The sequence below is a fragment of the Pantherophis guttatus genome, chromosome 2, assembly GCF_059756535.1.
Source record: "Pantherophis guttatus breed Tessera chromosome 2, ASM5975653v1, whole genome shotgun sequence".
Taxonomy (NCBI): Eukaryota; Metazoa; Chordata; class Lepidosauria; order Squamata; family Colubridae; genus Pantherophis; species Pantherophis guttatus.
In genome coordinates, this window is record NC_142064.1 from 106,647,189 (window position 1) to 106,673,332 (window position 26,144).

Sequence of the window (26,144 nt, forward strand, 5' to 3'; positions counted from 1 at the left end):
CACTGGGGCACATGCACCACGTTACTAACTAATTGGAATGTTCCTAATTTATGGCCACATCTCCAACATTTAGTTGATAGGTTGGGGTGCATTTTTGCCAATCTTGCTGGTCTAAATGCCATCTATAAAACATTTTATGGATGTTTTCTTTATATGTTAGTGCTATAGTCAATTTATAATTCCCCCCCCAATTTTTCCCATTTTTTCAATTCTATAGTGTGTCCAAAATTCCTAGCCCAACTTATCGTTTCTTTCACTGTTCTTTCTTCCAATTTGTATTTTAATAGGTAATTATAAATATTTGTAATCATTTTTCTCCCCAATCCTAATAATATTTTATCTAGTTCCAGTTGTTCCCTGTCTATGCTAAATTGTTCCATATCTTTTTTAAATCTAGTTTTGATTTGTAAATATGGCTACCATTCCAGATTTAATTCTTGTTTTTTCAGGTTTTATACTGATTTTAGTTCTCCTTTTTTGTTTAATAATTCTATATATCTCACCATTTTGTCTAAATCTGTGATATTTGAATGTATCATTGTTTCCATTGTAGACAACCAAATTGGGACCTTCATATAGTGATTCTTTTTAATCTTTTCCCAAACTTTCAGTAGGGCATCTCTTAACATGTGTCTTTGAAAGTAGGTATGTGATTTATTGTTCCCAACCCAGAGAAAGCCATGCCAACCAAGTTGGAGGTCATGGCCTTCTATCATTAGTATTCATTTATTTTTAAGTTGTACCCAATCTTTAAGCCATGTTAGGGATGCCGCTTGGTAATAAAGTTCCCATTCTGGTAAATCGAAACCTCCTTTTTTCCTGCTATCTTGCAGTAATTTGAATTTGATACGCGTTTTTTTCCTTGACCATATAAATTTTGATGTCATTTTATTTAATTGTTCAAAGAATTTTTTCCTTAATTTTATTGGTACCATTTGAAATAGATAAAGTAACTTGGGTAATATGTTCATTTTGCTTGTCGAAATTCTGCCAATTAATGATATTGGTAATTTAGTCCAATTGTCCAAATCTTTTTGTATTTGTAATAAAAGTGTATCATAATTATCCCTCTTTATTGTGGTACATTTTTTCCAAATTCCTAAATATTTAATTTTCTTTGTTCTAGAAATCCCCAGCTTCTCCTCTAGTTCTTCTCTCTGTCTGTTGGTTAAATTCTTATCCAATTTTTTGGTTTTGTCTTTATTCATTTTAAATCCTGCTACCATGCCAAATTGGTTTATATCTTGTAATAAACTAGGTCCAATACCAAACCGTCTGCGAATGCTTGGACCTTATATTCTTGTGATTTAATTTTTAATCCATTTATTTCTGAATTATCTCTAATTTGTGACATTAATGTCTCCACAGACAGAATGAATAACAGATGTGATAGGGGGCAACCTTGTCTTACTCCTTAAGCTATCTCAAAGCTTTCTGTTTGCTCCCCATTTATTATTATTCTTGCCCTCTGTGTAGTGTATATGGCTCTAATCATTTCTGTAATTTTTTCTCCAAAATTCATTATTAATTGGTTTATCATAAAGTCCCAATTTAAGTTGTCAAAAGCTTTTTGTGCATCCAAAAATATCACAGTTACCTGTTTTCCAGGGTGAGCTTCATAGAATTCTAAAGCATTGATGATAATTCGTATGTTATTTTTTATATGTCTGTTGGGTAGGAATCCATTTTGATCTGAATGTATAATTTTGTTTAATATAATTTTGATTCTATCTGCTATTATAGCCACAAATATTTTATAGTCAGCATTTAGCAAAGAGATCGGCCTATAATTCTAAATATTCTGTTGTTCGTTATTGTTTTTGGGGATGAGAGCTTCCGTCCAGGATTCTGGTATCTTGGCCTTTTCCAGTACTTCATTATATGTTTCTAATAACAATTGTTCTAATGGTTCTTGAAATTTTTTATAAAATTCAGCAGGGATTCCATCCGGGCCTGGAGTCTTTATTATTTTTTTGCTTTTGAATTGCTCTTTGTAACTCCAGTTTCGTTATTTTCTCATTTAATACTTCTTTGAAGAATCCTTTTTTGGAGCCTTTTTGGAGCTTTGAATATCTTTCCCTTCAATTTTTTCTTGACTGTATAATGTTTGGAAATAATTTACTGCTATGCTTTTCTTTTTTTCTTTCTGGAAGTACATCATCCCGTCCTCATTCTCTAATTGTTTTATTAATTTCTTGTCCTTTTCTTTAATTTATGGGCCAAACATCTTCCAGGCTTATTGGCATTTTCAAAATAATTTTGTTTAACTGCTCTAATTTTTCCTTCTGCTTGGGTTATTAGTTGTAATTTATGTTTAATTAATTCTTTTTCTACTTTGATTTCTTGATTTTGGGGTTCTTTCTGTGATTTAGATTCTAATTTTGCCACTTTTCCTTGGAGTTCTGTGAAATATTTCTTTTTAATTCTGTTTTTCCTTATTATATATGCTATCAATAGACCTCTTACATAGGCTTTCATTGTATCCCATAAATTTTGAATGGTAGTTTGTTCATTCCAATTTTCTTTTAGAAAAGGGCCTAATTCTTTTTCTATATGTTGAATAAAATTCTTTTCTTTCACTATCCTTTGGTTCACAGTCCATCTTCCTTTCCTCCTGACTTCTCCTTTCCATCTGGGTTGTGGTCTGCCCAGGTATTAGTTGCAATTTCTATTTCTGCAATGTCTTTCCTTGTTTCTGGGTCCATCCACGCCATGTCTATCCTAGACCATGAATTTTGGGGGTTAGAGAAGAAAGTATATTGCTTTTTGGGGGGATTAATTTCTCTCCATGTATCTTTTAAGTTAAATTCCTGGGCCAATTCAAAGACCGTAGTTGGTAATATTTTCCTTTCATGGTTTTTATTTTTTCCGGTTTTATAATCTTTTTTGGGATCTACCACTGCATTGAAGTCACTTAATATGCACAGGTTATCCGCCTCTAATTCTATTAATTTTTTATGTAATTTATTATAGTATTTTCTCTGATGTGTATTAGGTGCATAAATAACTAGAATTAATATTCTTTTTTGTTTTATTGAAACTTCAATCATTAGTGTCCTTCCCTCATTATCTGCATAAATTTGTTTGAGGTTTATACTTTATATAAACTGCTATCCCTCTTTTCTTAGATTCTGCCAATGCTACAAATAATTTTCCTAATTTGGGGATTTCTATATAGCCACTCTTTCCTTTTGGGATATGCACTTCTTGTAAGCATATTATTTCCATATTCAGTTTTTGAAGTTTAGTAATTATTTGTCTTCATTTTATCGGTGCATTCAATCCACTTATGTTAATTGATATTAAATTCATCTCCTCCTCCATTAAATTTCTTATTTGTCCTTCTTGTTTCCTTTTTTAGTTTTATTTCTCTTTGCTGTCTTGTTCTTACCTCTTCTCTGTCTTGACTTTCCATATCTAACTGCTCTCTTGATTCTTGGGCTGGTTCATTTTCTTCTATCTGTTGTTCTTCTTGACTCTTTGTTTCTAACTCCTCTCTACTGTCTAATTTTTCCCCAAAACATTGCTCAAAAAATTCCTGGGCCTTTTCTACCGTATCCACTCTTATTTTTTTATCTTCCGAGATTATCAGCATACCTTCTGGTATTAACCAGCAGAACATTATTCTATGTTTAATCAGTTTAGAAGAGATAAATTGATAATTCCTACGTTGATCACAGATTCTTTTTGGTAATTGTTTAAGTATTATAATTTCTTTTCCTTTATAAGTCAATTGGTCTTCTCTTGTCTTTCTGTAAATTTCATCATATACTGATTTCTTTGTGAACCTAACATGAATTTCACGTGGTAGTCTGTGTCGTTTCGCGTAAATTGTGTATACTCGATATACTTTGTTAATACTATTCCATAGTTCCTGTTTATCCATATTCAGAGGCTCTGCTAGCAATTCCACCATGAGTTTATAGAGATCCTCCTCTTTATTCTCTACTATGTTTTGAAATCTTAGTTAGTGGGAGGATCTCTTTAACTCAAGATGTATTACTGTCTCTTCCAACTCCTTATTCGCCGCTATCAATCTCTCCACAGCTTCCAATTTCTTTTCAGTTCTTTCTGCTCTTGCCTCTACTACTTTTATTTTTTGTTCATTATCTGCTATTGATTCCTGAATCTTTTCCATTCTGTCATCTAATTTCTTTATGTCTCCCTTCACCTCGCACATTTCCCCTTTCATTTCTTCATGATTATTATTAATAGATTCCTGCATTTTCATCATGACCTCTTGAATCATGTTCAGTGAGGTTTGCATGTTTCGTACAGTTGATGCTGATCCTAATTTTTCAGTGGTTGGCATATCTGTTATTAATTTCTGACCTGCAGGTGAGGCCGTCATGGAAATTATCTTTTTTACTGTTTTTTTGACAGCAGTTGTATTTTAATTTTTTGAAGGAGACTATTCCAAAACACTTTATATATCTAATTTACTATTCCAGTCTATGTCTATATCTCTTTCTATCTCTAGTCTTTCTTCTTAAGCTTATTAAATACAAATACAATTACAACATAATTTATCACTTTAATCCAACTAATTGTATCAATCTATTTTCTACATCCAATCAATTATATAAAGCACTGTTCTGTATTTACTATTTATATTCAATATTTATTTAATCAGTAATCTCAGTCCACAATTATTTTCAAATCTATAATAGTAAGAGAAAAATAGATGTATTTCCTATTATTAGAGTATTTAAATTATTTAACAATATCTATAAAGAAAAAAGATGAGACCAATAAGTAATAAAAAAAGAAAGGGAAACTACAAAAAGGTAACCGAATGTATAACTATGCTTAGTATTATTTATATTAAATCTTAAATATCAAGTTCCAAGATTATATTAAGTATTAAATCTGAAATTTCATATAGATCTCGCAGGGGTAGGTTAAAAATCCATTACCAATCCATATGCATGATTTGTTTGATGTCTCCAGTCCATAAATCTTCCTCCAAAGTACCAATATTCTTTCTTTCTCAGTCTCAGTTCCTTCCCCCCCTCCTATATCCCGTTCTCCAAGCTTGAAAATGGCAGCTTCCTCTGATTTGCCCAGTCACTGTCCCTTTGCTGCACTTCCTCCATCTCTATCTCCAAAAGTAATTATTTTCTTCTTTCTCTGATCCGTTCACCACCTCCGCACACCTTTAACACTTTCTCAGTCTCAGTTACAACTTTCTATTTGATTTTCTCAACAATTCAATCCCTCTCACCACCGCTCGTAAAAGTACTTTCACTCTCTATTTGTCTTCCTTCCGTTCCTACCACTAAGGCACTGCTTTTTGCTCTTTGGAGACTCACTTTATTCGTCTGCAACCTCCACAATTTCACTGAGATAGTTTGGATATTTCACCACTTATAAAACTCCTTTCGCCAATGCTTCTTGTTGCTTCTCACTGTTTTGCTTCCTCATTATACATTCGGGCTGTCACGTCTCTGGACCTGGCTCTGACAGCTGGTCTCTTTCATGCTGGATTTGGGGGGTTCCACCCTCCGTGGTGGGAGATCGCCTTTCTCCTCACCACCTCTGACCTATCCCCTTTCAATCGCTGTCCTCTCCAAGGTTCAGCATTGCCATTACTGGCTTCTAAACGTGAAAAATCGGACAAGAGAAGCGGAGCCTCCGATTCCCTGCACCACACCAGCGTGACGGTAACCCTGGAAATCTCAGAAACACCATTTAATCTCTAGGGTTACCCATCTGTATTTCCTCTGCTGTTCTCTGAAATTTGTGAAGGTGCTTTTTGGCATCTCTTACCTGAACATCTGATATATCCCGAGTTTTGTGTGCTCCAAGTGCAAACTGCCCCCCTTCAATAACAGTATTAGTTAATTGGAGTTTTGATATTGCTCGTCGGTAGATAATTTCTTCTACAGTGTCTCTCCCAATCAAGCGGATGATTTTCACTGGTCTTTAAAAAAGTACAATAAGATTTATATTAATATAATAATTTGTAATCGTGTATTGCAGCAGGTTATGGCAAATATCTCTCAAGTCTCATTGCTTCAGGATTTTTAGTTTTGCTTCCACAATAATGGAGGCAACAGGTTTCCAAAACAGAGATGGGACTCTGTGGCCCTCCAGTTATTTTTGCACTCCAACGTCAGTTACATTGAAGCATTTTGGACAGTAAGAGGACAAACTATGTATTTATGTAAATTGTAAAATACAGTTTCCAAAGGTGCTTTTTTCAAGAGGCAACTGGACTTTATTTTTCTTTGAAGACATTTTGCTTCTCATCCAAGAAGCTTCTTCAACTTTGACTGGATGGTGGGGAATGGAAGGATTTATACTCCTTGCAGACAGCTGGTAATTTGCATTATTTTGCGAGTTGTTGAGGCCACCTATGGGTTTATCTTCAAAAGAGTGGCCTTTGTCTTTTAAATGTAGATGGATTTTTGAATCTTGTCCTGATGTGTTTATTCTCCTATGTTTTCCTCACAGACACAGAATCAGCCATCAGGAACAATAAACTGGCAGAACCAGAGGCAGAACAATTAAAAGTGAAGGTATCTTCAGCCCTTGCCAGTGCCAAAACACCCCCTTCCAACCTCACAATTCAAGAAAGGAGAGCAGTGACATCTTTGGGAAGAGACCCAAATATCACCATCCTGCCAGCTGATAAAGAAAGACGCACAGTCATCCTGAACACAGATGGCTACAAGGCCAAGGAGAAGGTTCTTCTGCAGGACACTGCTATATATGAGACAGCAGTTACAAGAAAAAGGTCATTGATTTCTTGCAACACCCACTGAAGGACAATGTCATCGACAATATTATATCTGCATTTCAAAGACAAAGGCCACTCTTTTGAAGATAGAAAAGTCCACATTTTGGACAGAGAGGACCGCTGGTTTGAAAGAGGGTCAAAGAGGCCATCTGTGTCAAAATTGAACAGTCTTCTCTTAACAAAGGGAGAGGAATACGACATCATCTAACTTCAGTGTACAACACAGTCCTTTCAACAGTTCCAAGGTGGCTCCATACCCATTTGCACTACTCAGGTGACCCTGATGACATAGATAAACCTCCAGGTGGCCTCAATGACTCACTAAAAGAATGCAAATCACCAGGTGTCTGCAAGGAATATAAATCCTTCCATTCCCCGTCATCCAGTCAGAGCTGAATAAGTTTCTTGGATGAGAAGCAAAACGTCTTCAAAGAAAAACCAGAAAGTCAGTTGCCTCTTGAAAAAAGCACCTTTGGGACAACCATGATCTGGATGACTGAGAATCTCCATTCTAACACAGTTGATACTTTTTTGAATGTTTTCGAATTTTAACTAATTCCATCCAATATACCACTGAGATAGGACTACAAAAATTGTAGCTCAAATATGGCTGTTGCCTGCATTCTTTTCTTCAGGCATTAGTGCTACTGCATTTTCTTCTTATTTCCTCCATGAGTTTAAGGCCAACTGAGACCATTTATAAAAACATTCATAAAATATTTTTCAAAAGATTCAAAATGATAATTTACAAAGGTAAAATGACTGAAAACAGTAATCTTGTTGGACACATATCCTTGCAAACATTTAAAACTTTGAAGCTTATTACAATAATTTTCTCTGTCATAGATTTCTCCCCAGTTTTCTTGATAAGTCCATTTTTGGAGCAAAGATTTTTATAAAGAGAATTAGTGAAGTCTCCTAAACAGTTTGTGGCACATGGTCATATTGCTGATAACCAGAGAGCACTGTATGGAATACTTAAACGAAATACTAATGTTACACTGTTTCTTAATGTGCTTCAAAGAGTGTTACTAGACAGAGTGTTCATAATAGTTTCTGGATATCACTTTCAAGCCTACAGTCTTGTGAGGTGCCCTCACAGTCACATAAACAAAATTCAGATGCTTGGCAACCAGTTGGCACTTATGACTGGTTGTAGCAATGTGATCATCACTGCCAACCTTCTCTGCCATCTGCCTAAAGTAAATGGGGAAGCCAGCAGGAAAGGTCACAAGTTGCTCAGGTATGTCTCCCCAATCTTCCTTTGCACCCACCAGTGCTCTCCTTCTCCCTTTACGCGCTTCAACCCACCAGTGGTCTCAGTCTCTGGGCCTCTCTGTGCTCATACACACCAGCATCCTCTGTTCCCAGCCTCCCTGCTCTTGTACATGTGCACTCTATGCTTTTTTCCTGACTTGTCTGAGCTTGTGCTGCGGTGCAGCACCATTCCTCAACTCATGCCCAGCCAGTGTGGTGCCCCCCTTGCAGTACCCCCATGCTTCTTACTTGGGACTACCTTCCCTTCCTGCTTAACGACGACCCACATGTCTTAGAGTTAACAACAACAGGGACTGCCTGGATTGCCATTGCTAAGTAATGTGGCCATGTGATGTTGCACTTTATGACTCCATTGCTTAGCAACAGCAATCCTAGTCCCAATTGCCACTGTAACTCGAGTACATTAACTAGTGCTATACTCTGAATCGAAGACATACCTTAGCTGTAAATGTGCTTTTTAGTGGTCTGGGGAGGGACTGCAACAATGTAGCAGGATTTATAAAATGTGCCCTTATGAAAAAAAAAAAAAAACAAACCACCCACACATTTACATGCAGAAGCCACCCATTTTTCCTCACTTCTTCTGGCCAATCCTATGGGCTCTGGCTGCTGCTTGCACATCATTTTGTGGATTAAAATCACTGTCAACAAAAATAACTGTATCTGCTGCTGTAAGATTGATACCAACTCCACCTTGGAAAATAAAGGAAAATATTTATAAATTTTAATAAAAAAAACCCAGCCATTCTGTAGCCTTAATTCAAGTGAAAAGTATAAAGATTAATATTTCATTTGATAAACAATAAAGTACAGGTCTGTATTATAAATGGGTAATAATATTTTCATATTCCACTTAATTAGATGAATAGATTATCTGGTCTCAAAGAAAAGCATCCTATTCTGGATTGTATTGGGCACATACTTAGATGAGCACATTCTATCTGGGCTCTAGGCCAGTACAGATAGTCCTTGACTTACGGCCACAATTGAGCCCAAAATTTCTGTTGCTAAGTAAGACAGTGCATGTAAAATTGTTAAATGAATTTTGCCCAATTTTATGATCTTTCTTGCCACAGTTAAATGAATCATTGCAGGAGTTAAGTTAGTAACAGAGTTGTTAAGTGAATCTAGTTTCCCTATTGACTTTGCTCATCAGAAGGTCGCAAAAGGTGACCATGTGATGCTGGGAACCAGTTGCCAAACATCTGGATTTTGATCACGTGACCATGGCGATGCTGCAATGATCATAAGTGTGAAAAATGGTCATTAAGTCACTTTTTTCAGTGGTGTTGTAACTTCAAACAGTCACTAAACGAACTTCTGTAAGTCAAGGACAACCTATAATGGCTTTCTTTTGGCTTCAAAATATAATCGGAACTTTGAAACATTGACTTTTAAAACCCTCCATACAGTGGTGGGATTCAGCCAGTTCGCACCACTTCGGGAGAACCGGTTGTTAACTTTCTGAACAGTTTGGTGAACTGGTTGTTAGAATAAATCATTAGGGCAGAGAACTGGTTGTTAAATTATTTGAATCCCACCACTGCCTCCATACTTTGGCTCTTCTATATCTCCAAAAAGTATTTTCTTCAAGCAGTCTTGATTCATCTGACACAGATATCCATTAAAAGTGTTAAATGATCTCATTTTCATAATTTTAAAAAAAATGTTTACAGGGACTGCTTATCTATTGCTGCACCTGCTCTGTGCAATAGCACCTTTTTGCGATATGATCAGACCCCCATTGTATTAGTATTATAAATTGCTCATAATGGAGTTATTTAGAAAAGTATTTGAGGCGATTGCTGTTGCCTATTTATTTTATTAATAAAATTTGAAATTTGTTTTGGGTATTTTATATAAGATGATAGCTCTAAGATGTAAAGTCTTTTGACTGCAGAAGATAACAAATTCAATTCAATCCATTCAATCAATAAACTATTCATTCAACATTTATGCAGTATTTCATCTTTCTAGTTTTGTTTAGCTATTTCAAGCCCTTACAGAATTGCTTAAAATTCATATGGAAAGTATGTAATCACAAAGAAAATAAAGTACCATGTTTCCCTGAAAATAAGACCCTGTCTTATATTTTTTTGAACTCTGAAATAAGCGGTTGGCCTTATTACCATGTGCTCTAAAATCCGATTGGGCTTATTATCAGGGGATGTCTTATTTTGGGGGAAACAGGGTATTATTTTAAAAGACAGACATTTTTATTCCCATAATTTAATATATATATTTTGTCGAGCCTCGGTTGGGTCTCGCCATCACTAGGGAGGACGACGAGGAGAGGGCAAGCTGTTGGACTCTCCGGGGGCGTGTCATCAGCTGTTTGAGAAGTCTTTACCACCCGCACACAAAACGAAGCAAACTCTTTCATCGGAGATGGGGGGGGGCATGGTGTTTGCAGATGACGCTGCCTTGTGCTGTAACAGAGGCGCGCTCCTCCTACAGGCCAGCTTGAGGAAGGAGGGATGATGTTGACTGTTTGATTGTTAATTGATTTATTGTGCTCCTCCTTCAGGCCAGCTAGGGGAAGGAGGGGTGATGTTAACTGTTTAATTGCCACTTGATTTATTGCTGTGTATATAAAAGGCGCTACACTGCGATTGCGTGTAGCACTAACTTTAAACCTTGTTTCCGGCTTGTGCCTTTCTCCTGCCTGTGTTTGCTGTGCTGAACCTAATTAAAGGATTGCAACTGCTTTATTCCGTTCTGGTGTTGGCTTGTTTCCAGTGCAGTTGGGTGGACTGGCCGAGAGAAAGTTAGCGCTCCCCCCCACCACTCACCAATTTCAACTGCCTACGTTCCCTAGCTGCAGTCCGGCGAGAAAGGCTGTCGGTGATGGCAGAAGGGACTGGCCCGAACGGATGCTAGTCCAGCAATTTCGGATGGGGCTGGATCGTGAGTTACGTCAAGCCTGTGCGTACCGAGGCCTGGCTCCGCGCCTGGCTGTTTGGTTTAAAGCCGCTATTGAACTGGACATTACACTCCGGGAGTTTAGGCCTCGGTCGGAAGTTAATGTGGGACAGAGACGGGTTCCCACGGAGAGGGCCTCAGAAAAACTGCCAACCACGCGGGTTCAAGTACCTCTGCCCAGCAGCGTCCTACCTGAAAGGTCTCAGCGACCGGCGTTTCGTTGTTTTCGCTGCAATCAGATAGGATACAGAGCGGCTGAATGTCCTGTACCTCCGGTACGAGTACAAACCCGAAAGCCGGCTACGGGGGTAGCGACCAGAGGCCGACCACGGCAGCCACAAGAACGTACCCAAGCACTTCAAGGACCAAAGTCTGTCGTAGATCATCAGGTTCGTGATATTACACCAACCACTGTGGCGGGGAGATTCCCGGTGGTGTCAGGGGACAGTGATGACAACGAGCCGGAGGACCCTATGGTGAGCAAAACTGTGTTCCCTTTTGTCATACCTGTGGTGCTGAGGAATCCCCGAAGCACAATGGGTTTTCAGTATGGTGCTTTAATAGACACTGGATGTACCCGTTGTCTGGTGCGGAGAAGTGTGGTGGATGCTCTGGGCCTACAGATAAAAAAGCTAAAAGTTCCTGTGAAGTTCGAACAGATGGACGGGTCATTATTGGGGGGGGCGCCTGCTAACCACGTAACTGAACAAGTGTTGTTGGTGATAGGTGAACATCAAGAGTCCATCCAGTTTATTGTGGTTGAAAAAATGATAGAGCCAGTTATTCTGGGTCTCACATGGTTAGATAAATGGCAACCTCACATCTGGTGGGAGGGAGGTTATCGTAAGCTTAGAATCCCTTTGGGACCTGCTGTCCCGTCCCGTACTTCTTCAGTGGGACAGTCGAATGAGGGACAGGACAATAGCTGTGCCTCCACAGAGGTGTTGCTTACACCGGACTTTCCTATTGTTTACCAAGACCTTTCAGCCGTGTTTAGTGAAGAGGAATGCGAAGTACTACCCCCCCATCGGACTACGGATTGCGCTATCGAGTTGGTGCCTGGGGCTAAGTTACCGAAACCTCGGATGTATTCCATGACCCAACAAGAATTATCCGAGTTACGACAATATATCGACAAAAATTTAGCTCGAGGTTTCATCGTCCCTAGTAGATCTAGGATGGCTGCCCCAGTCTTCTTCAGGGAGAAGAAGGACGGTGGGGTTCGGTTATGTGTTGACTTCCGAGATTTGAATGGAGTATGTATAGAACATCTATACCCCCTTCCGCTTATGAAGGATTTGTTAGCTGCGCTATCTACAGGACGGGTATTTACAAAACTCGATTTACGGGAAGCGTACTACCGAGTACGTATCAAACAGGGCGATGAATGGAAGACCACTTTTAACTGCCCTCTTGGTAGCTACCAATATAGAGTTATGCCGTTTGGACTTCAAGGCGCTCCAGCGGTGTTCATGCAGCTTATCAACGAAGTTTTGCATGAACATTTGTATAGAGGAGTTCTTGTTTATTTAGACGACATTCTAATATATACGCGCACCTTGGAAGAACACGTTGTGTTAGTCCGTCAGGTTTTAGAGAAGATGTTAGCGGCTAAACTGTTTATAAAGCTTTCAAAATGTGAGTTCCATAAGTCGAAGATAGATTACCTCGGGTACAGGATCTCAAGCGATGGGATAGAAATGGATCCACGTAAAGTCCAAGCTATAGTTGAGTGGCAAGCACCGAAAACCAGAAAACAACTCCAAAGTTTCCTTGGTTTCGCGAATTTCTATCGCCAATTCGTCCCTGCATTTGCCGCTATAGCACTACCGTTAACAGACCTGTTACGCACTAAATCTCCTGTGATAAAACCAAGACCAAACCAGTTATTGCAGTGGACAGCTCAATGTCAAAGTGCGTTTGAACAGTTGAAATATCTTTTTACCAGAGAACCGGTACTTAAACACCCTGATCTGTCTCGTGAATTCATCGTTCAAGCCGATGCTAGCGACGTTGCTGTGGGAGCTGTGTTGCTGCAAAAAGATGAACAGGATAGGATATGCCCTTGTGCTTATACCTCACGTAAATTAAACACCACAGAGCGAGGGTGGGCGATCTGGGAAAAGGAGGCCTTCGCTGTCCGTTGGGCTCTACTTACGTGGCGTCACATCCTGGAAGGGGCTACTATCCCATTTGAGGTATGGACAGACCATAAAAATTTAGAGGCATTACAAACGCCTAGACGTCTGTCTCCAAAACAACTACGCTGGGCACAATATTTTCGAAGATTCAATTTCAGACTCAAATATGTGCCAGCAGGAAAGAACTTCCTCGCCGATGCACTTTCTCGTATGCCACAATATAACAGTAAGCGCGAGGAAGTAGTGGAATCTCTTATACCACCTATTGAGAGTGGGCATGCGGTTGCGGTGGTGTTACGGAAAGAAGCGTCCTTCTTAACGAATCTTCGGATAGCTATCAGCCAGGATACGTGGGTAAATCAAAACCAAACGTCAGTAATCTTACGAGATGGATTAGGGTGGAATGGGGATCGTTTATACATTCCAGAACCGCTTCGAACTACAGTTTTAAGACGGTGCCATGATGCCAAACCAGCAGGTCATTACGGTTTCCTTAAAACACTTCACCTGATTAGACGTCAATTTTGGTGGCCACGAATGCGTGGTGAAATTGAACGTTATGTTAAATCATGCCCCACATGCGCGGCAGCAAAACCATGGTCAGGAAAACCACTCGGTCGATTACAATCGGTGGCTGATCCTAGTCGTCCGTGGGAGGAAGTGGCGATGGATTTTATAGTGGACCTACCGCCCAGCAATGGACATACCGTTATTTGGACAGTAGTAGACCTATTTTCAAAGCAGGCGCATTTTATACCCTGTCGGGGTTTACCATCTGCCCGACGATTGACAGACATGTTTATACAACATATCTACCGCCTTCACGGGGTCCCGAAGCGTATTATATCAGATCGGGGTGTCCAGTTCACCGCCCAGTTTTGGAGATCTTTCATTCACAGGATAGGGTCCACTCAAGGATTAAGTTCAGCCTTCCATCCCAGTACAAATGGAGCAGCTGAACGGGCTAATGCCGCTGTGGAACGATATCTACGTTGCTACGTTTCGTATCAGCAAACTGATTGGTCTGCCTTACTCCCGTTCGCTGAAGTCGCGTACAACAATATCAGCCACCGTAGCACGGGATTTTCTCCTTTCCAAATCATCTATGGAAGAGAATTCCCTGCCATACCTGAGGTAGAACCTCCAGCTACAGGGGTATCTACACATTCCGGTTGGGCCGACAAGATCCGACAAACGTGGCCAGCGGTAAAAACGGCGCTTCAAAAAGCAGCAAATGAATACAAACTTTATGTTGATAAAAAAAGAGCCGACCCAAAACCGTTTTCTGTAAGGGATCACGTGTATCTATCGACAAAATACTTGAAATTACGATTACCTAATAGGAAACTAGGTCCCAAATACATAGGTCCTTTTCCTATAATACGTGTGATCAACCCTGTCACTGTCATGCTTAAGCTACCTTCACTGTTAGGAAAAATACATCCTGTTTTTCATAGCAGCCTCCTTAAACCTGTCAAAGAGGAAAGGCCCACACATCAGCCTGTTTCCCCGGGACCGAGTCATTCAGATCAATATGAGATAGATAAAGTATTGGATTCACGTCTACGTAGAGGCAGGTTACAGTACTTAGTACGGTGGAAGGGTTATCCACTAGCACAAGCATCTTGGGTAGCAGCTCCAGACGTTCATGCCGACCAGTTGCTCCGTCGGTATCATCGTAAATATCCAAATAAACCAGGTCCCAGTGGATAGAACGGTTGCTATGCTAACATCTTTATTTTATTTCCTGCAGGTGGACTCCTGGTAGAGAGGAGCCGCCTGTCGAGCCTCGGTTGGGTCTCGCCATCACTAGGGAGGACGACGAGGAGAAGGCAAGCTGTTGGACTCTCCGGGGGCGTGTCATCAGCTGTTTGAGAAGTCTTTACCACCCGCACACAAAACGAAGCAAACTCTTTCATCGGAGATGGGGGGGGGCATGGTGTTTGCAGATGACGCTGCCTTGTGCTGTAACAGAGGCGCGCTCCTCCTACAGGCCAGCTTGAGGAAGGAGGGATGATGTTGACTGTTTGATTGTTAATTGATTTATTGTGCTCCTCCTTCAGGCCAGCTAGGGGAAGGAGGGGTGATGTTAACTGTTTAATTGCCACTTGATTTATTGCTGTGTATATAAAAGGCGCTACACTGCGATTGCGTGTAGCGCTAACTTTAAACCTTGTTTCCGGCTTGTGCCTTTCTCCTGCCTGTGTTTACTGTGCTGAACCTAATTAAAGGATTGCAACTGCTTTATTCCGTTCTGGTGTTGGCTTGTTTCCAGTGCAGTTGGGTGGACTGGCCGAGATATTTACTTTGTTCTTCTTTCTTCTTCAAAATATGGAGAATCAAAAAACAATAAAATATTCAGTGTAATTTCATTTGCTTTGCAGCTTGGTATAGCATTCTTATCTTCAGCTTATACTTGAGCCAACTTTCCCAAATTCCAAGGACAGAAAGACAATTGTTTCTTTTACACTGGGAATGAATTTTGCCAACAAGCTGCTTTTCATTTAGCTGAAATAAATTTTCTTCCTTGTGGCATTAAAATAATTAGTTTAAATGGAAATCCCCACTGATAACAAATCTTGTTCTACATAAGGTTTTCTGTAAATGATTTAAATTATTTTCTTTTGTTACAGCATAGCATGCCAATAACTTGGAAAAATACTCCCACCATCCTATTTGATCTTCACAACCTCACATTTTTCTATAATTTTATCTTTTTTGTTAAAATAGCTGGCTTTTGGCCAAAAAATGGGACTTAACAAATATAATTGTTACAGGCCCGGTTACAGCATGGAGACGGCATTGGTCGCACTGGTGGATGCTCTCTGGAGGGCTCGGGACGGGGTCATTCCTCGGTCCTGGTCCTATTAGATCTCTCAGCGGCTTTTGATACCATCGACCATGGTATCTTGCTGCGACGCCTCGAGGGGTTGGGAGTGGGAGGCACCGTTTTATGGTGGTTCGCCTCCTACCTCTCGGGTCGTATGCAAGCGGTGTTGGCAGGGAGGCAGAGGTCGGCCATAAGGCCCCTCACTTGTGGGGTGCCCGAGGGGTCGGTCCTCTCGCCCCTTCTGTTCAACATTTACATGAAGCCGCTGGGAGAGCTCATCCATGGTTTTGGGGTGGGGTATCATCAGTACGCTGATGATACCCAGCTTTTTATATCCATCCCGAACCAGCCGAGTGATGCCCTCGATGTTATATCCCGGTGCCTGGCAGCGGTATGGATCTGGATGGGGAGTAACAGGCTTCGACTCAACCCGGCCAAGACCGAGTGGCTGTCGATACCGGCATTTCGTCCCGAGCAAGAAGTTCAATGCTGTCTATTGGGGGCAAGATGTGGCGCGCAACTTGGGCGTCCTCCTGGACTCACAGCTGAGTTTGGAGAGTCATATCACGGCTGTGACCAGGGGGGCATTTGCCCAGGTTTGCCTGGTGTGCCAGTTGCGCCCATACTTGGACCGAGATGCCCTACACAGTGTCACTCATGCGCTAGTCACCTCCCAGATCGACTACTGCAATGCTCTCTACCTGGGGCTGCCCTTGAAGACTACCCGGAGGCTTCAGCTGGTACAGAATGTGGCCGCGTGGGTTGTTGCGGGAGGGTCCCGATACTCCCATATTACACCTCTCCTATGCAGCTTGCATTGGTTGCCGGTTGCCCTCCGGGTGAGATTCAAGGTGTTGGTGTTAACCTATAAAGCCCTTCATGGCTTAGGCCCAGGCTATTTGTCGGACCACCTGCAACCAGCGTCAACTTCCCATCGCCAGGTGTGCTCTCACAGAGAGGGCCTAGTCAGGGTGTCGTCGGCTAGACAATGTTGGCTGACGACCCCCAGGAGTATACTTTCTCTGTGAGCGCCCCCACCCTTTGGAATCAACTTCCCTTGGGGCTCCGGTTGGCCCCTGACCTTTGCACCTTCCACTGTGAATTGAAAACCTGGCTATTTATGTCCCCCAGCCTGGACTGATGGGGTAGTATATTTTAATTTTTTTAAAAAAAATTAAAAAAAAACTTTTTAATATTTTTTGTGTATATTTGATGATTTTAATAGTTGTTGGTTGATTGTTGTGTGAGCCACCCTGAGTCCTTGGCGATAGGGCGGCATACAAATTTTATAAATAAATAAATAATAAATAATTAAAACACCCCCTAGGCTTCCTCATGAATAAATCTAACGATTATACTGATCTTTTTATATTACTATACAATATCAATATGATATGATATTGAACTTTTCACAATAATTTTGGACCAGAGCAAGATAAACAGTAATTTCTGTAGTCTCTGGAATTTCTTTAACCCTTAAATTATCTCTGCTATTATGATTTTTTATATCTGCTAACTCAGTCTAAATTTCAGAAATATTCTTTTGAGCTTTGCTTATCTAAAGAGCATTTTTATAGCTGTATCATAAGCTTTGCTGGACAATTGAACTCTTATTTGCTATTTGACATAGCATTTTTAAAAATTGTTCATTCATTTGCTCTGATATGCACTTTTTAGTTGTTTTTTTAAATGTATAGTTAAGTCCATATCAGGCATCTGTGGGCAGACCTTTCTTTCTCTATTGTGTCTTCATTACAGAATATGTCTATCTATTCAATCAACTGTCTTTTTTTCCAGTAAGCTTTAATCCTCTTTCATAGAAGACTCCTTTCCAAACATCTTGCTTTAATAATTTTAATACCTAATCAAAAAGCTACCAGAATCGTATATACATTCCACTTTTCCTTAAATTTTCAGAGCAGAAAAAATCAAAGTTAAATTATGTCCTGCCCCAGTACACTGAGTTTTACATGACTCCAAGTTTCATTATTTTTATTACACATATATCTTGTGTGGAATTTTTAATTACATTGACTACCAGGAGACAAGATGAGACCAATTTTATTGGGGCTCTTCAGATATGAATAACCAGATATTAACTTTTACTCACATCTGAGGAGTCTCAATGAGGACCAAAATGATCATGTGGTGCCTCCTAGTAATCAATGTAACTTAACTGGCTTAAAGAAAATGCTGTGTTTGGGGGGAAGAGTAGAGAGCTCATTACATCATCTTCAACAGTGGTTAGTTTTTATACATGACAACTGCAGTGAGGTTATTATATCATCAAAAATGGAAAGGTCCAACGCTACCCACAATAGAAGAATGGTTGGTAAAGGTGATGAAACTTGCAAAGATGGATAAAGACAATAACTATATTAAGAGCTGACTGGAAATCCCTTGCAGATTTTTTAAATGAGTAGAAAGAAATGCACTTATGACTTATGATTTCGATGATCAGAAAAGAATATAATTAGAAAAAAGTGAGCTTTTCTTTTGTTAAATTAAAAGATAATTTTGTAATCATACTTCAATTTGCTGCAAAGAAAATTGGAAACTTTTAAAAATTCTTTTTATTGCACTTTTCTTTTTCTTTGTTTTCTTTATTCTGTATTAATATTTGTTAACTTTTATCTTCTTTTTAAAACTTTTAATAACAATTTATAATAAAAAAAAACCAAAGGGCCCGAGATGGTATTAAGAAGCAAACATGGATATTTGATCTAGGAAAAATCAGTGTTAATTCTTAGGATGATTTGGGATAGTTAAGAAGCTGTGGTACATTTTCTGAATTGATTACAATAATGATAACTTGTTGACAGGGTTTTCTGAAATTTTAATCTTGTCTTTTTATTATTTTTTTTTATTATTAAAAAGTTTTATAAGAAATACAAACAGTTTTCTTCCCCCCACCCTTCCCCTTCCCCACATAAATTATACATTTTCTTATACATAAGAAATCCTCCATATACATGTTTCCCTTAAAGAAAGCATTAAAATAAAACATTTTAATTATATTCGGAGTTGCTCTTCTCCTTCTTCCCTCATTCCACATCTTTGAAGAATGTATCCAGAAATTAGTAGTTACAATATCAGTTATAGCTTCTATAGATAGACAATGTTTAAATAATGTTAATGAAGGAATGACAGATGTGAAACAAAACTTGCTTGATGAAGAATCAGAGTTAATCTGTATTATGTTCATAGACCACCACAAAAATTAAACATTAAAATAAATATTCTCTAAAATTATTGGAAAATAACTAAGCAAAGTAGTAATATGAATAAGGATCTTTAATTCTTTAGGTGTTTTTTCCTTATTATCATTGCAGCAACACAAAATTTTACTACTTCAAGAATGGTAGCTGGATTTGAATCCTGAAGGAGATGGTGCATTTAGAAATTATCTGATTTCCCTAGAAATATCTCCAATAGAGGGAGGATATATGTTGATCTGATGTCCCTGTAGAACTTGCAGCACAATAGGACACGTGAAATATCTTCAACTTCCCCATTGCCACATGTACACATTTGCTCAGCTATTGTGGTTTTATCATACCTGCCCTGAAGAAGTGCTGAGGGGAAAATATTAGGTCTGGCTCTAAAAAATGCTATTCTGCTTTTAGGAAAAGTCGTGTCTTTCAGATACCTTGCTGGTTTCCACACACCCCATTTAATCAGATTTCTGCTGTGGAAAGATATCCTGTTAAGTTCTAGCTGGAACTCCATGTCTCTTATTCTATTGGTAACTACCGTACTTGCTTGTCTTGATCCTAGGGATATTAAAAACAGTGGAGAAGGTCCATAGAAGGCCAGTTTATGCTCTATTCCCATGATGGCAAACCTATGGCACACGTGCCCAAAGTGCCATGCAAAGCCATCTCTCTGGGCATGTGAGCTGTCGCCCATTGCTCTTCCGGGTTCTGGTGCGCTGGGTGGCTGCTCATCCAGTTTCAGGCGCACGCATGCGCACCATCTGGTCCTCCGGTTTCTGGCGTGCATGCGTGTGCGAAGACCTGAGAAGTAAGTTTTCCAAGGATCTTGCCCAATAATCACAGACACGATAGGCTTTGAGTTCAATGTATTTATTTACTCCATTTCTTTCTATTCAGGTACTCATTTGGAACGGGTCCTGGACTTCTGCGCACAGCCTTTTATATATGGAGGAGGTGGAGTCAAGGTAAGGAGGGGTTATGGGAAGGGCTAAGTGAGGGAGGAGGGATCAGTGGGTCAGTCTATGCAATGGTGTATACACAGTTAGGCATTTACTCGTAACAAATCCCCCTCTAAATGCCTAACATTCGGGGTTGATTCTGTACCCGGCATGGTCACCCCTAGTTTTGATGTGAGATATGTGTGTTGCTTGTTTGGTAATGGTTTCGTTAGAATGTCCGCGACTTGCTCAGAGGTTTCACAATGTACGGCCCTAATAAAACTTACATTTGATAACTGCCTGACATGCTTATGCTTGATGTCGATATGTCTGGACCTCTGACCCACTGCTTCTGCGTTGGAGATGTCTATGGCTGCTTTATTGTCCTCGTGGATAGTTATAGGATAAGCCAGTTCGGTCCATATTTCAGAGAGCAGGTCATCGAACCACACTAAATTGTTAGCTGCCTTTGATAGGCAGATGTACTCTGCTTCTGCCGTGGATGTGGCAACCAGGTTCTGTTTGCCAGTATACCAGTGTACCGGGCAGTTATTGATGAGGAACACGTAACCTGATGTGCTTTTCCTGCTCTTGGTATCACCTGCCCAGTCAGCGTCCGCATAGCAGGTCAGCGCCGGTTCTTTGGATTTGGATGGTTCCAGGCGTAGGTATGCGTCTATGCTATGTTTCAGGTACCTGATTACTCGCTTCACCCCTTCCCAGTGGTATACCTTGGGTTCACTGAAATGTCTGGATAATAAATTAACAGCTAAGCTGATATCGGGCCTTGTCCAATTGGCAATATACAGGAGGGATCCAATGACAGATCTATACAAGGTGTTGTCCTTAAATGACTCCCCCTCTTCGTGCATATGTTTCAAGAAGTCTGTTTGCATGGGGGTTTCGCATGGCTTAGCGTCCCTCATGTTGCATCTATGTACAAGTTCTAATATTTTCTCCTTTTGAGAAACCTTGAACCCGTTCTCTGTTTTCTCGATTTGTACTCCTAGATACTTATTGACTTTCCCTAGGGTCTTGAGTGTGAATTGTTTCCCCAGTTCTCTGGCGAATTTATCGCAATTTTGCTTGTGCTGCCCCATGTACAGGATGTCGTCTACGTAAACGAGTGCGTATTCGATCGATGTGCCCTCCCTCTTGGCGAAGAGGCAGAGGTCTGCTGATGTGGCGGTAAAACCCATGTCCCTGAGTGTTTTGGCTAGGCATTCATACCATCTTTTCCCGGACTGTCTTAAACCGTACAAACTTTTATTTAGTAGCCAAGTGACTCCCTCTTTCGCGCCTTTCCCTGGGGGTGCCCTGACATATATTTCTTTGTCTAACTTTGCATGGAGGTATGCGGTTTGAATGTCAAATTGGTAGACTTCTAGGCCTAAGATAGATGCAACTACTAGGGCGCTTTTGACACTTTCTGCCCTAACTGTGGGTGAGTAGGTATCCGTGTAGTCGTCTGGATACCTTTGGGCGAACCCCTGAGCTACGAGTCTAGCCTTGTAGAGGGCCTTGTTGTCTTCGAGTTCCTTGATTTTGAAAACCTACTTCGTGCCTATGAGTGTCTTATCGGCTGGGACCTTAGAGGGGGTGTACACGTTCAGTTCGCGCAGGCTAGCCATCTCCCTTTCGATAGCTTGCTCCCACTTATCTCTCTCTACCTGCGGCAGACTAATGATTTCTTCGTATGAGTTGGGTGTTGTTCTATTTGGGTGAATGGACATGACATAATCTTTAAACCTCTTGGGCATTTTGTTTCTGTTGGGTCTGATAGGTCTCATGGGTCTTGTGTCGGTGTCGTGCATGTATTTGGCCTCCTTCTCTGTGACCGTGTCTACCTTGATGATGGGGTGGTCTTCCTTCCACCCCTTGGTGGCTACCTCATGGTGTCTTGGTCTTTGTCTGTCTTGTGTATTTGCTTCTAATGTGATGGGTTTGCTTTCGTTCCTTGATTCGTTTGTGTCTTCCTGTCTGATGAGTGTCTCGTTGAGGTGTATCTTAGACCAGTTGGCGTTCTCGTGGAACACCGCTGTTCTGGATACGATGAACCTGTTGTCCCTGTCAATGAATCTATAGCCTTTTGTGCCTGGTTCATACCCCATGAACCTTAATCTCCTGGAGACCTTGTCTCCTTTTCGCCTCAGTTGCCTGGGGATGTGCACATCCGCCGTGACTCCAAATATGTGCAGGTGCGCAATCTTTGGTTTTCGGTCGTACATCACCTCATAAGGTGTTTTCCCTATTACGCTAGACCAGAGTCTGTTCAGCGTATAATTTGAGTAGTTGAGAGCTTCCGCCCAGAATGGCTGTCCTAACCCCGCATCCTCTAGGGCGCATCTCATCGTTTGTAGGACTCCATTCTTCTCTGTGACTCCATTTTGGAACGCGGAAAAGGGAGAAGTCTTGTAGTGTATTATCCCGTGCATCTTTGACCAGTTCGAGAATTCCCTCGATAAGAACTCAGACCCCCTATCTGTCATTATTTGCCTTATCTTTGTGTTGTGTTGCATTTCCACTCTCTTATAAAACTCTTTAAATTTTTGGAATACCTCGTCTTTATGATTAATGGTATACACAAAGCCATAGCGGCTGTAGTCGTCTACTATTGTCAGAAAATATCTCCTTTTGTATTTTATAGAGGGCTTCATGGGGCCCACAATGTCCATATGTACCAGGTGGAAGATAGAATTGGTAGTACGGGTGGCTTTTCTAGGTCTGGGTTTGGTTTTTAACTTAGATGATTTACATATAGAACACTCTAAGTAGTTTTTGCAGTTTTTTATTTTCAAATCACTGGTACATTCTGTCATTTTTGGGATGACTGGGAAGCTGGCATGGCCCAATTTTCTGTGTAGCAAATGGGCACAGTCATCGTGAATGGGTTTGCCTATTAGCAATTTCCCTCTGTGTGTCGTGTTGCCTTCGGTGGGGTTGTCTTCCCTGCCCCCCTCTGCCTCAACATGTGTGTTGACTTTATTCTGTGTTTTCTAGTTGGGCGATAACTTGGGTCTGGTTATTCTTTTTAGGGTGGAGGTATGTTAGCCCTCCATTAATGACTATTTTGCCGATGCTTTCCTTGTCTCTGGTCAGGTAGGCTTCTCCCTCTTTGAAGGTGGTCTCTATGCCCATGTCCTTGCTCAGTTTAAGCGGTGCTAAAATGTTGTGGGGTATTTCGGGTATGAGTAATACCCCCTCTACTTTGCCTATTCCGCTTATGAACGTGTTTCCTCTCCCTGTCACTAGGACCCTGTTTTGATTGGCCACCTTAATGTGGTAGTTTTCCTCTGTGAATGAGGTCAGTATCTTTATGTCATGAGTTGTGTGGTTGGTGGCTCCCGAGTCGATGAGCCATGCTTCTCCTTCTCTGGTTTGTGAGTATGTGTGTGTGTTCTCCCCGATCCCATACATGGACCCTGGTCGGCTCTCCCTAGAGCTGTCCCTACTTCCCCTTCTGTTCCTTGGGTCGGGGGAGTCTCTGCGCCTGTATCTGTTGTCTGATGGGGATCTATCGGGGAGCCCCGGCTTCCTGCCTTCCCTTTCCCTTTGGTAGGTGTGGTCCCTTCCCCTTGAGTTTCTTGGGTAATCCCGTTTGTAGTGATTCTTTGAGCCACAAGTGAAGCATTCTGGGTAGTCTAGGTTCCTGGTTTGGAACTCGACTTTCTTAGTTGGCCTGCTGTCCCTGCGGCTGATGGAGCGGTCCCTCCTTAAGCTATCTTCTGCTATTATCCTATTTGTCAGTGACTCGAGTGTGAGGTGGCCTAAGCCTATGCTATCCAGCTGCATTATAAAATTGTCCCAGCTGGAGTCCAGGGAGTTGATGACTATGCTCTTCATGCTCTCTTCGGATATATCCTCCCCCCTTTGTATCAGTTCAATCTTTGTGGCATTCAGGTTCAGTATATGTTCACCCATGGGAGTCCCCGCTTTATGCCTGGCAGAGTGGAATTCCCTGGATATCCTTGCTGTGGTGGCAGCGCTTTTACTATAGAACAGATTAAATATTCTCTGCTGTATCTCAGACACAGTCAGATAATGGCTTAGGCTGGGGTATACACCTGGTGGGATACTTGCTATAATTAAATAGTAAGCCCTGTGATGCAAGCAATCTGTTTCTAAAGTCCAAGGTTTTGTGGGGGGGTCATCAACTAAAAACAATAGATCCTCTTTTAAAAATAAAACCTGGAGTTGGTGATTCCACTGCATGAGGTTCGATCCATCTAATTTAAGAGTGGGAAAGTTAGCTGGTAAATTCCCTGAGTTGTGTGATGAATTACTCACAGTCTGTTGCTGCCCATGGTGTCTCAGGTGAGGGAACTCACAATATGGCTTGGGTATGCAGTTTGCAGCTCTGTACAGACTTGGATTTATGTTCTCTCCTTCTCTTCTTGCTGGAGCCGACTGAGCATGTGCGAGGCCCATTTCGCTACTGTAGCCGATGGGGGAGTAGCTGGCTGTTGCTGCTCTTAGGCCTCGGCCTAGGCCTCCAGTTGGGGGTCCCATCTCACTCCTGGGGTGTCCGGCTTCATCTCTGGAGGCAGGCATCCATCGCTGGGCGTCCGGATCCATGCAGGGGGCTGGAGAGAGGCGAGGCGGTCGTAAGTCGAGGACTTCTGGGGTTCTGAGGCGTGGCGGCTGCGGTGGGTCCCGATCCTTGATTGCTGGTCCCTGGGCACGTGAGTAGGCCGGGCAGAGGCCGCATGGGGGTTGAGTAGCAGGTGTGGCCTCTTCCCCTCGGGCCTCTTATGCTTGGTGCTGCGGGTGCTGGGTTCGAGTCCTGCCATCTGCATGATTCAAGCATAGTTGGTGCCCTGCGGTTGTCTTCGCGGGGGTTGGTCATCGTGTGGAGTATCTGGGGGTGTGTGCTATCATCGATGCCCCCCCCGTAGCCCCCTCGGTTTGCGGCGGTGTCTCTGGGGTGCATGGCTGGCGTGAAGGGGTTGCGTGCAGGGCCTATCGCGGCTGCTGGGGCCTCGGGTGTCTTTCTGGCTTTGAGCTCGGGAGGCGAGCTCCAGATGCCTTGGTGTGTCCCTTCTGGGGTGCCTTTGGCTGTTCCCCCATTTGTTCTGGGGTTTCTTTCATTTGGCGCCATTGGATTTGAATCCTGGCTCCCTATTGGTCGGTGGCCATCCCAAGATGGCCGCCCGGAGCATGGCGCGAAAATGGAACCGTTTGGCTCTTGGGCCTCTGCCAGGGGGTATCTCTGTCTTACCGGTCTGGCAGCCTCGTGGTCTTGCTCCTGGGGGCTCATCGCTGCTCCCTGGTCATCTAGAAGGTCCCGGAGCTTCGCGATGAGTTCATCCTTGCTTATGGAGGCGTCTATCATTTTCTGTATGATGTCCTTTAGTTCATCTCTCTCGGGTGATCTGTCTCTGGCGTGCCTGGCTGCACTTTCTTTTGGCCTCACGCTTCTGTTTGTTTGGTCCAGTTCCTCCATCTCCAAGGCAGTTGGGATTCTGGCGGTGGCACCTTCAGGTTCCCCCAGCTCTGCCATCAGCCTGGTGGTGGACCTTGTGTTCATCCTTCCTTCCATTTCCGATTTTGGTTCTGTTTATTGGGCATAACCGTCCTCTGCTGCCATTTTGAGAAGTAAGTTTTCCAAGGATCTTGCCCAATAATCACAGACACGATAGGCTTTGAGTTCAATGTATTTATTTACTCCATTTCTTTCTATTCAGATACTCATTTGGAACGGGTCCTGGAGTTCTGCGCATAGCCTTATATATGGAGGAGGTGGAGTCAAGGTAAGGAGGGGTTATGGGAAGGGCTAAGTGAGAGAGGAGGGATCAGTGGGTCAGTCTATGCAATGGTGTATACACAGTTAGGCATTTACTCGTAACAAGACCAGCTGGCTGAAGAGCAGCCACCCTGCACACACATGAGCCAGGCGGCTGCTCTTCATGTTTCCGGCATGCGCGCACGCTCCTTTTTCGGCACTTGGTGCTGAAAAGGTTCACCAACATTGCTCAATTCTATCACCTGTCTCCATGGAGAGGGAAAGTTGTCTATCAGGACTAAAGGGGTCAAATCCTCTGGGAAGAATTGAATTTTCAACCAGTAAATTATCGTCAT

General features: G+C 41.7%; 1 protein-coding gene across 2 annotated transcripts in view; it reads right to left on the bottom strand.

Moving 5' to 3' along the window:
- The window catches only part of CHD1L (chromodomain helicase DNA binding protein 1 like), a 101,774-nt gene that overhangs the window by 35,355 nt on the left and 40,275 nt on the right, over positions 1 to 26,144 (bottom strand). For both annotated transcript variants that reach the window (XM_034411164.3, XM_087888381.1), the window contains exons 13-14: positions 8,599 to 8,713; positions 5,770 to 5,923 (exon numbers count right to left, since the gene is read on the bottom strand). In XM_034411164.3, coding sequence (XP_034267055.2) covers positions 5,770 to 5,923; positions 8,599 to 8,713 — 269 coding nt within the window. The remainder of the gene's footprint in view (positions 1 to 5,769; positions 5,924 to 8,598; positions 8,714 to 26,144) is intronic.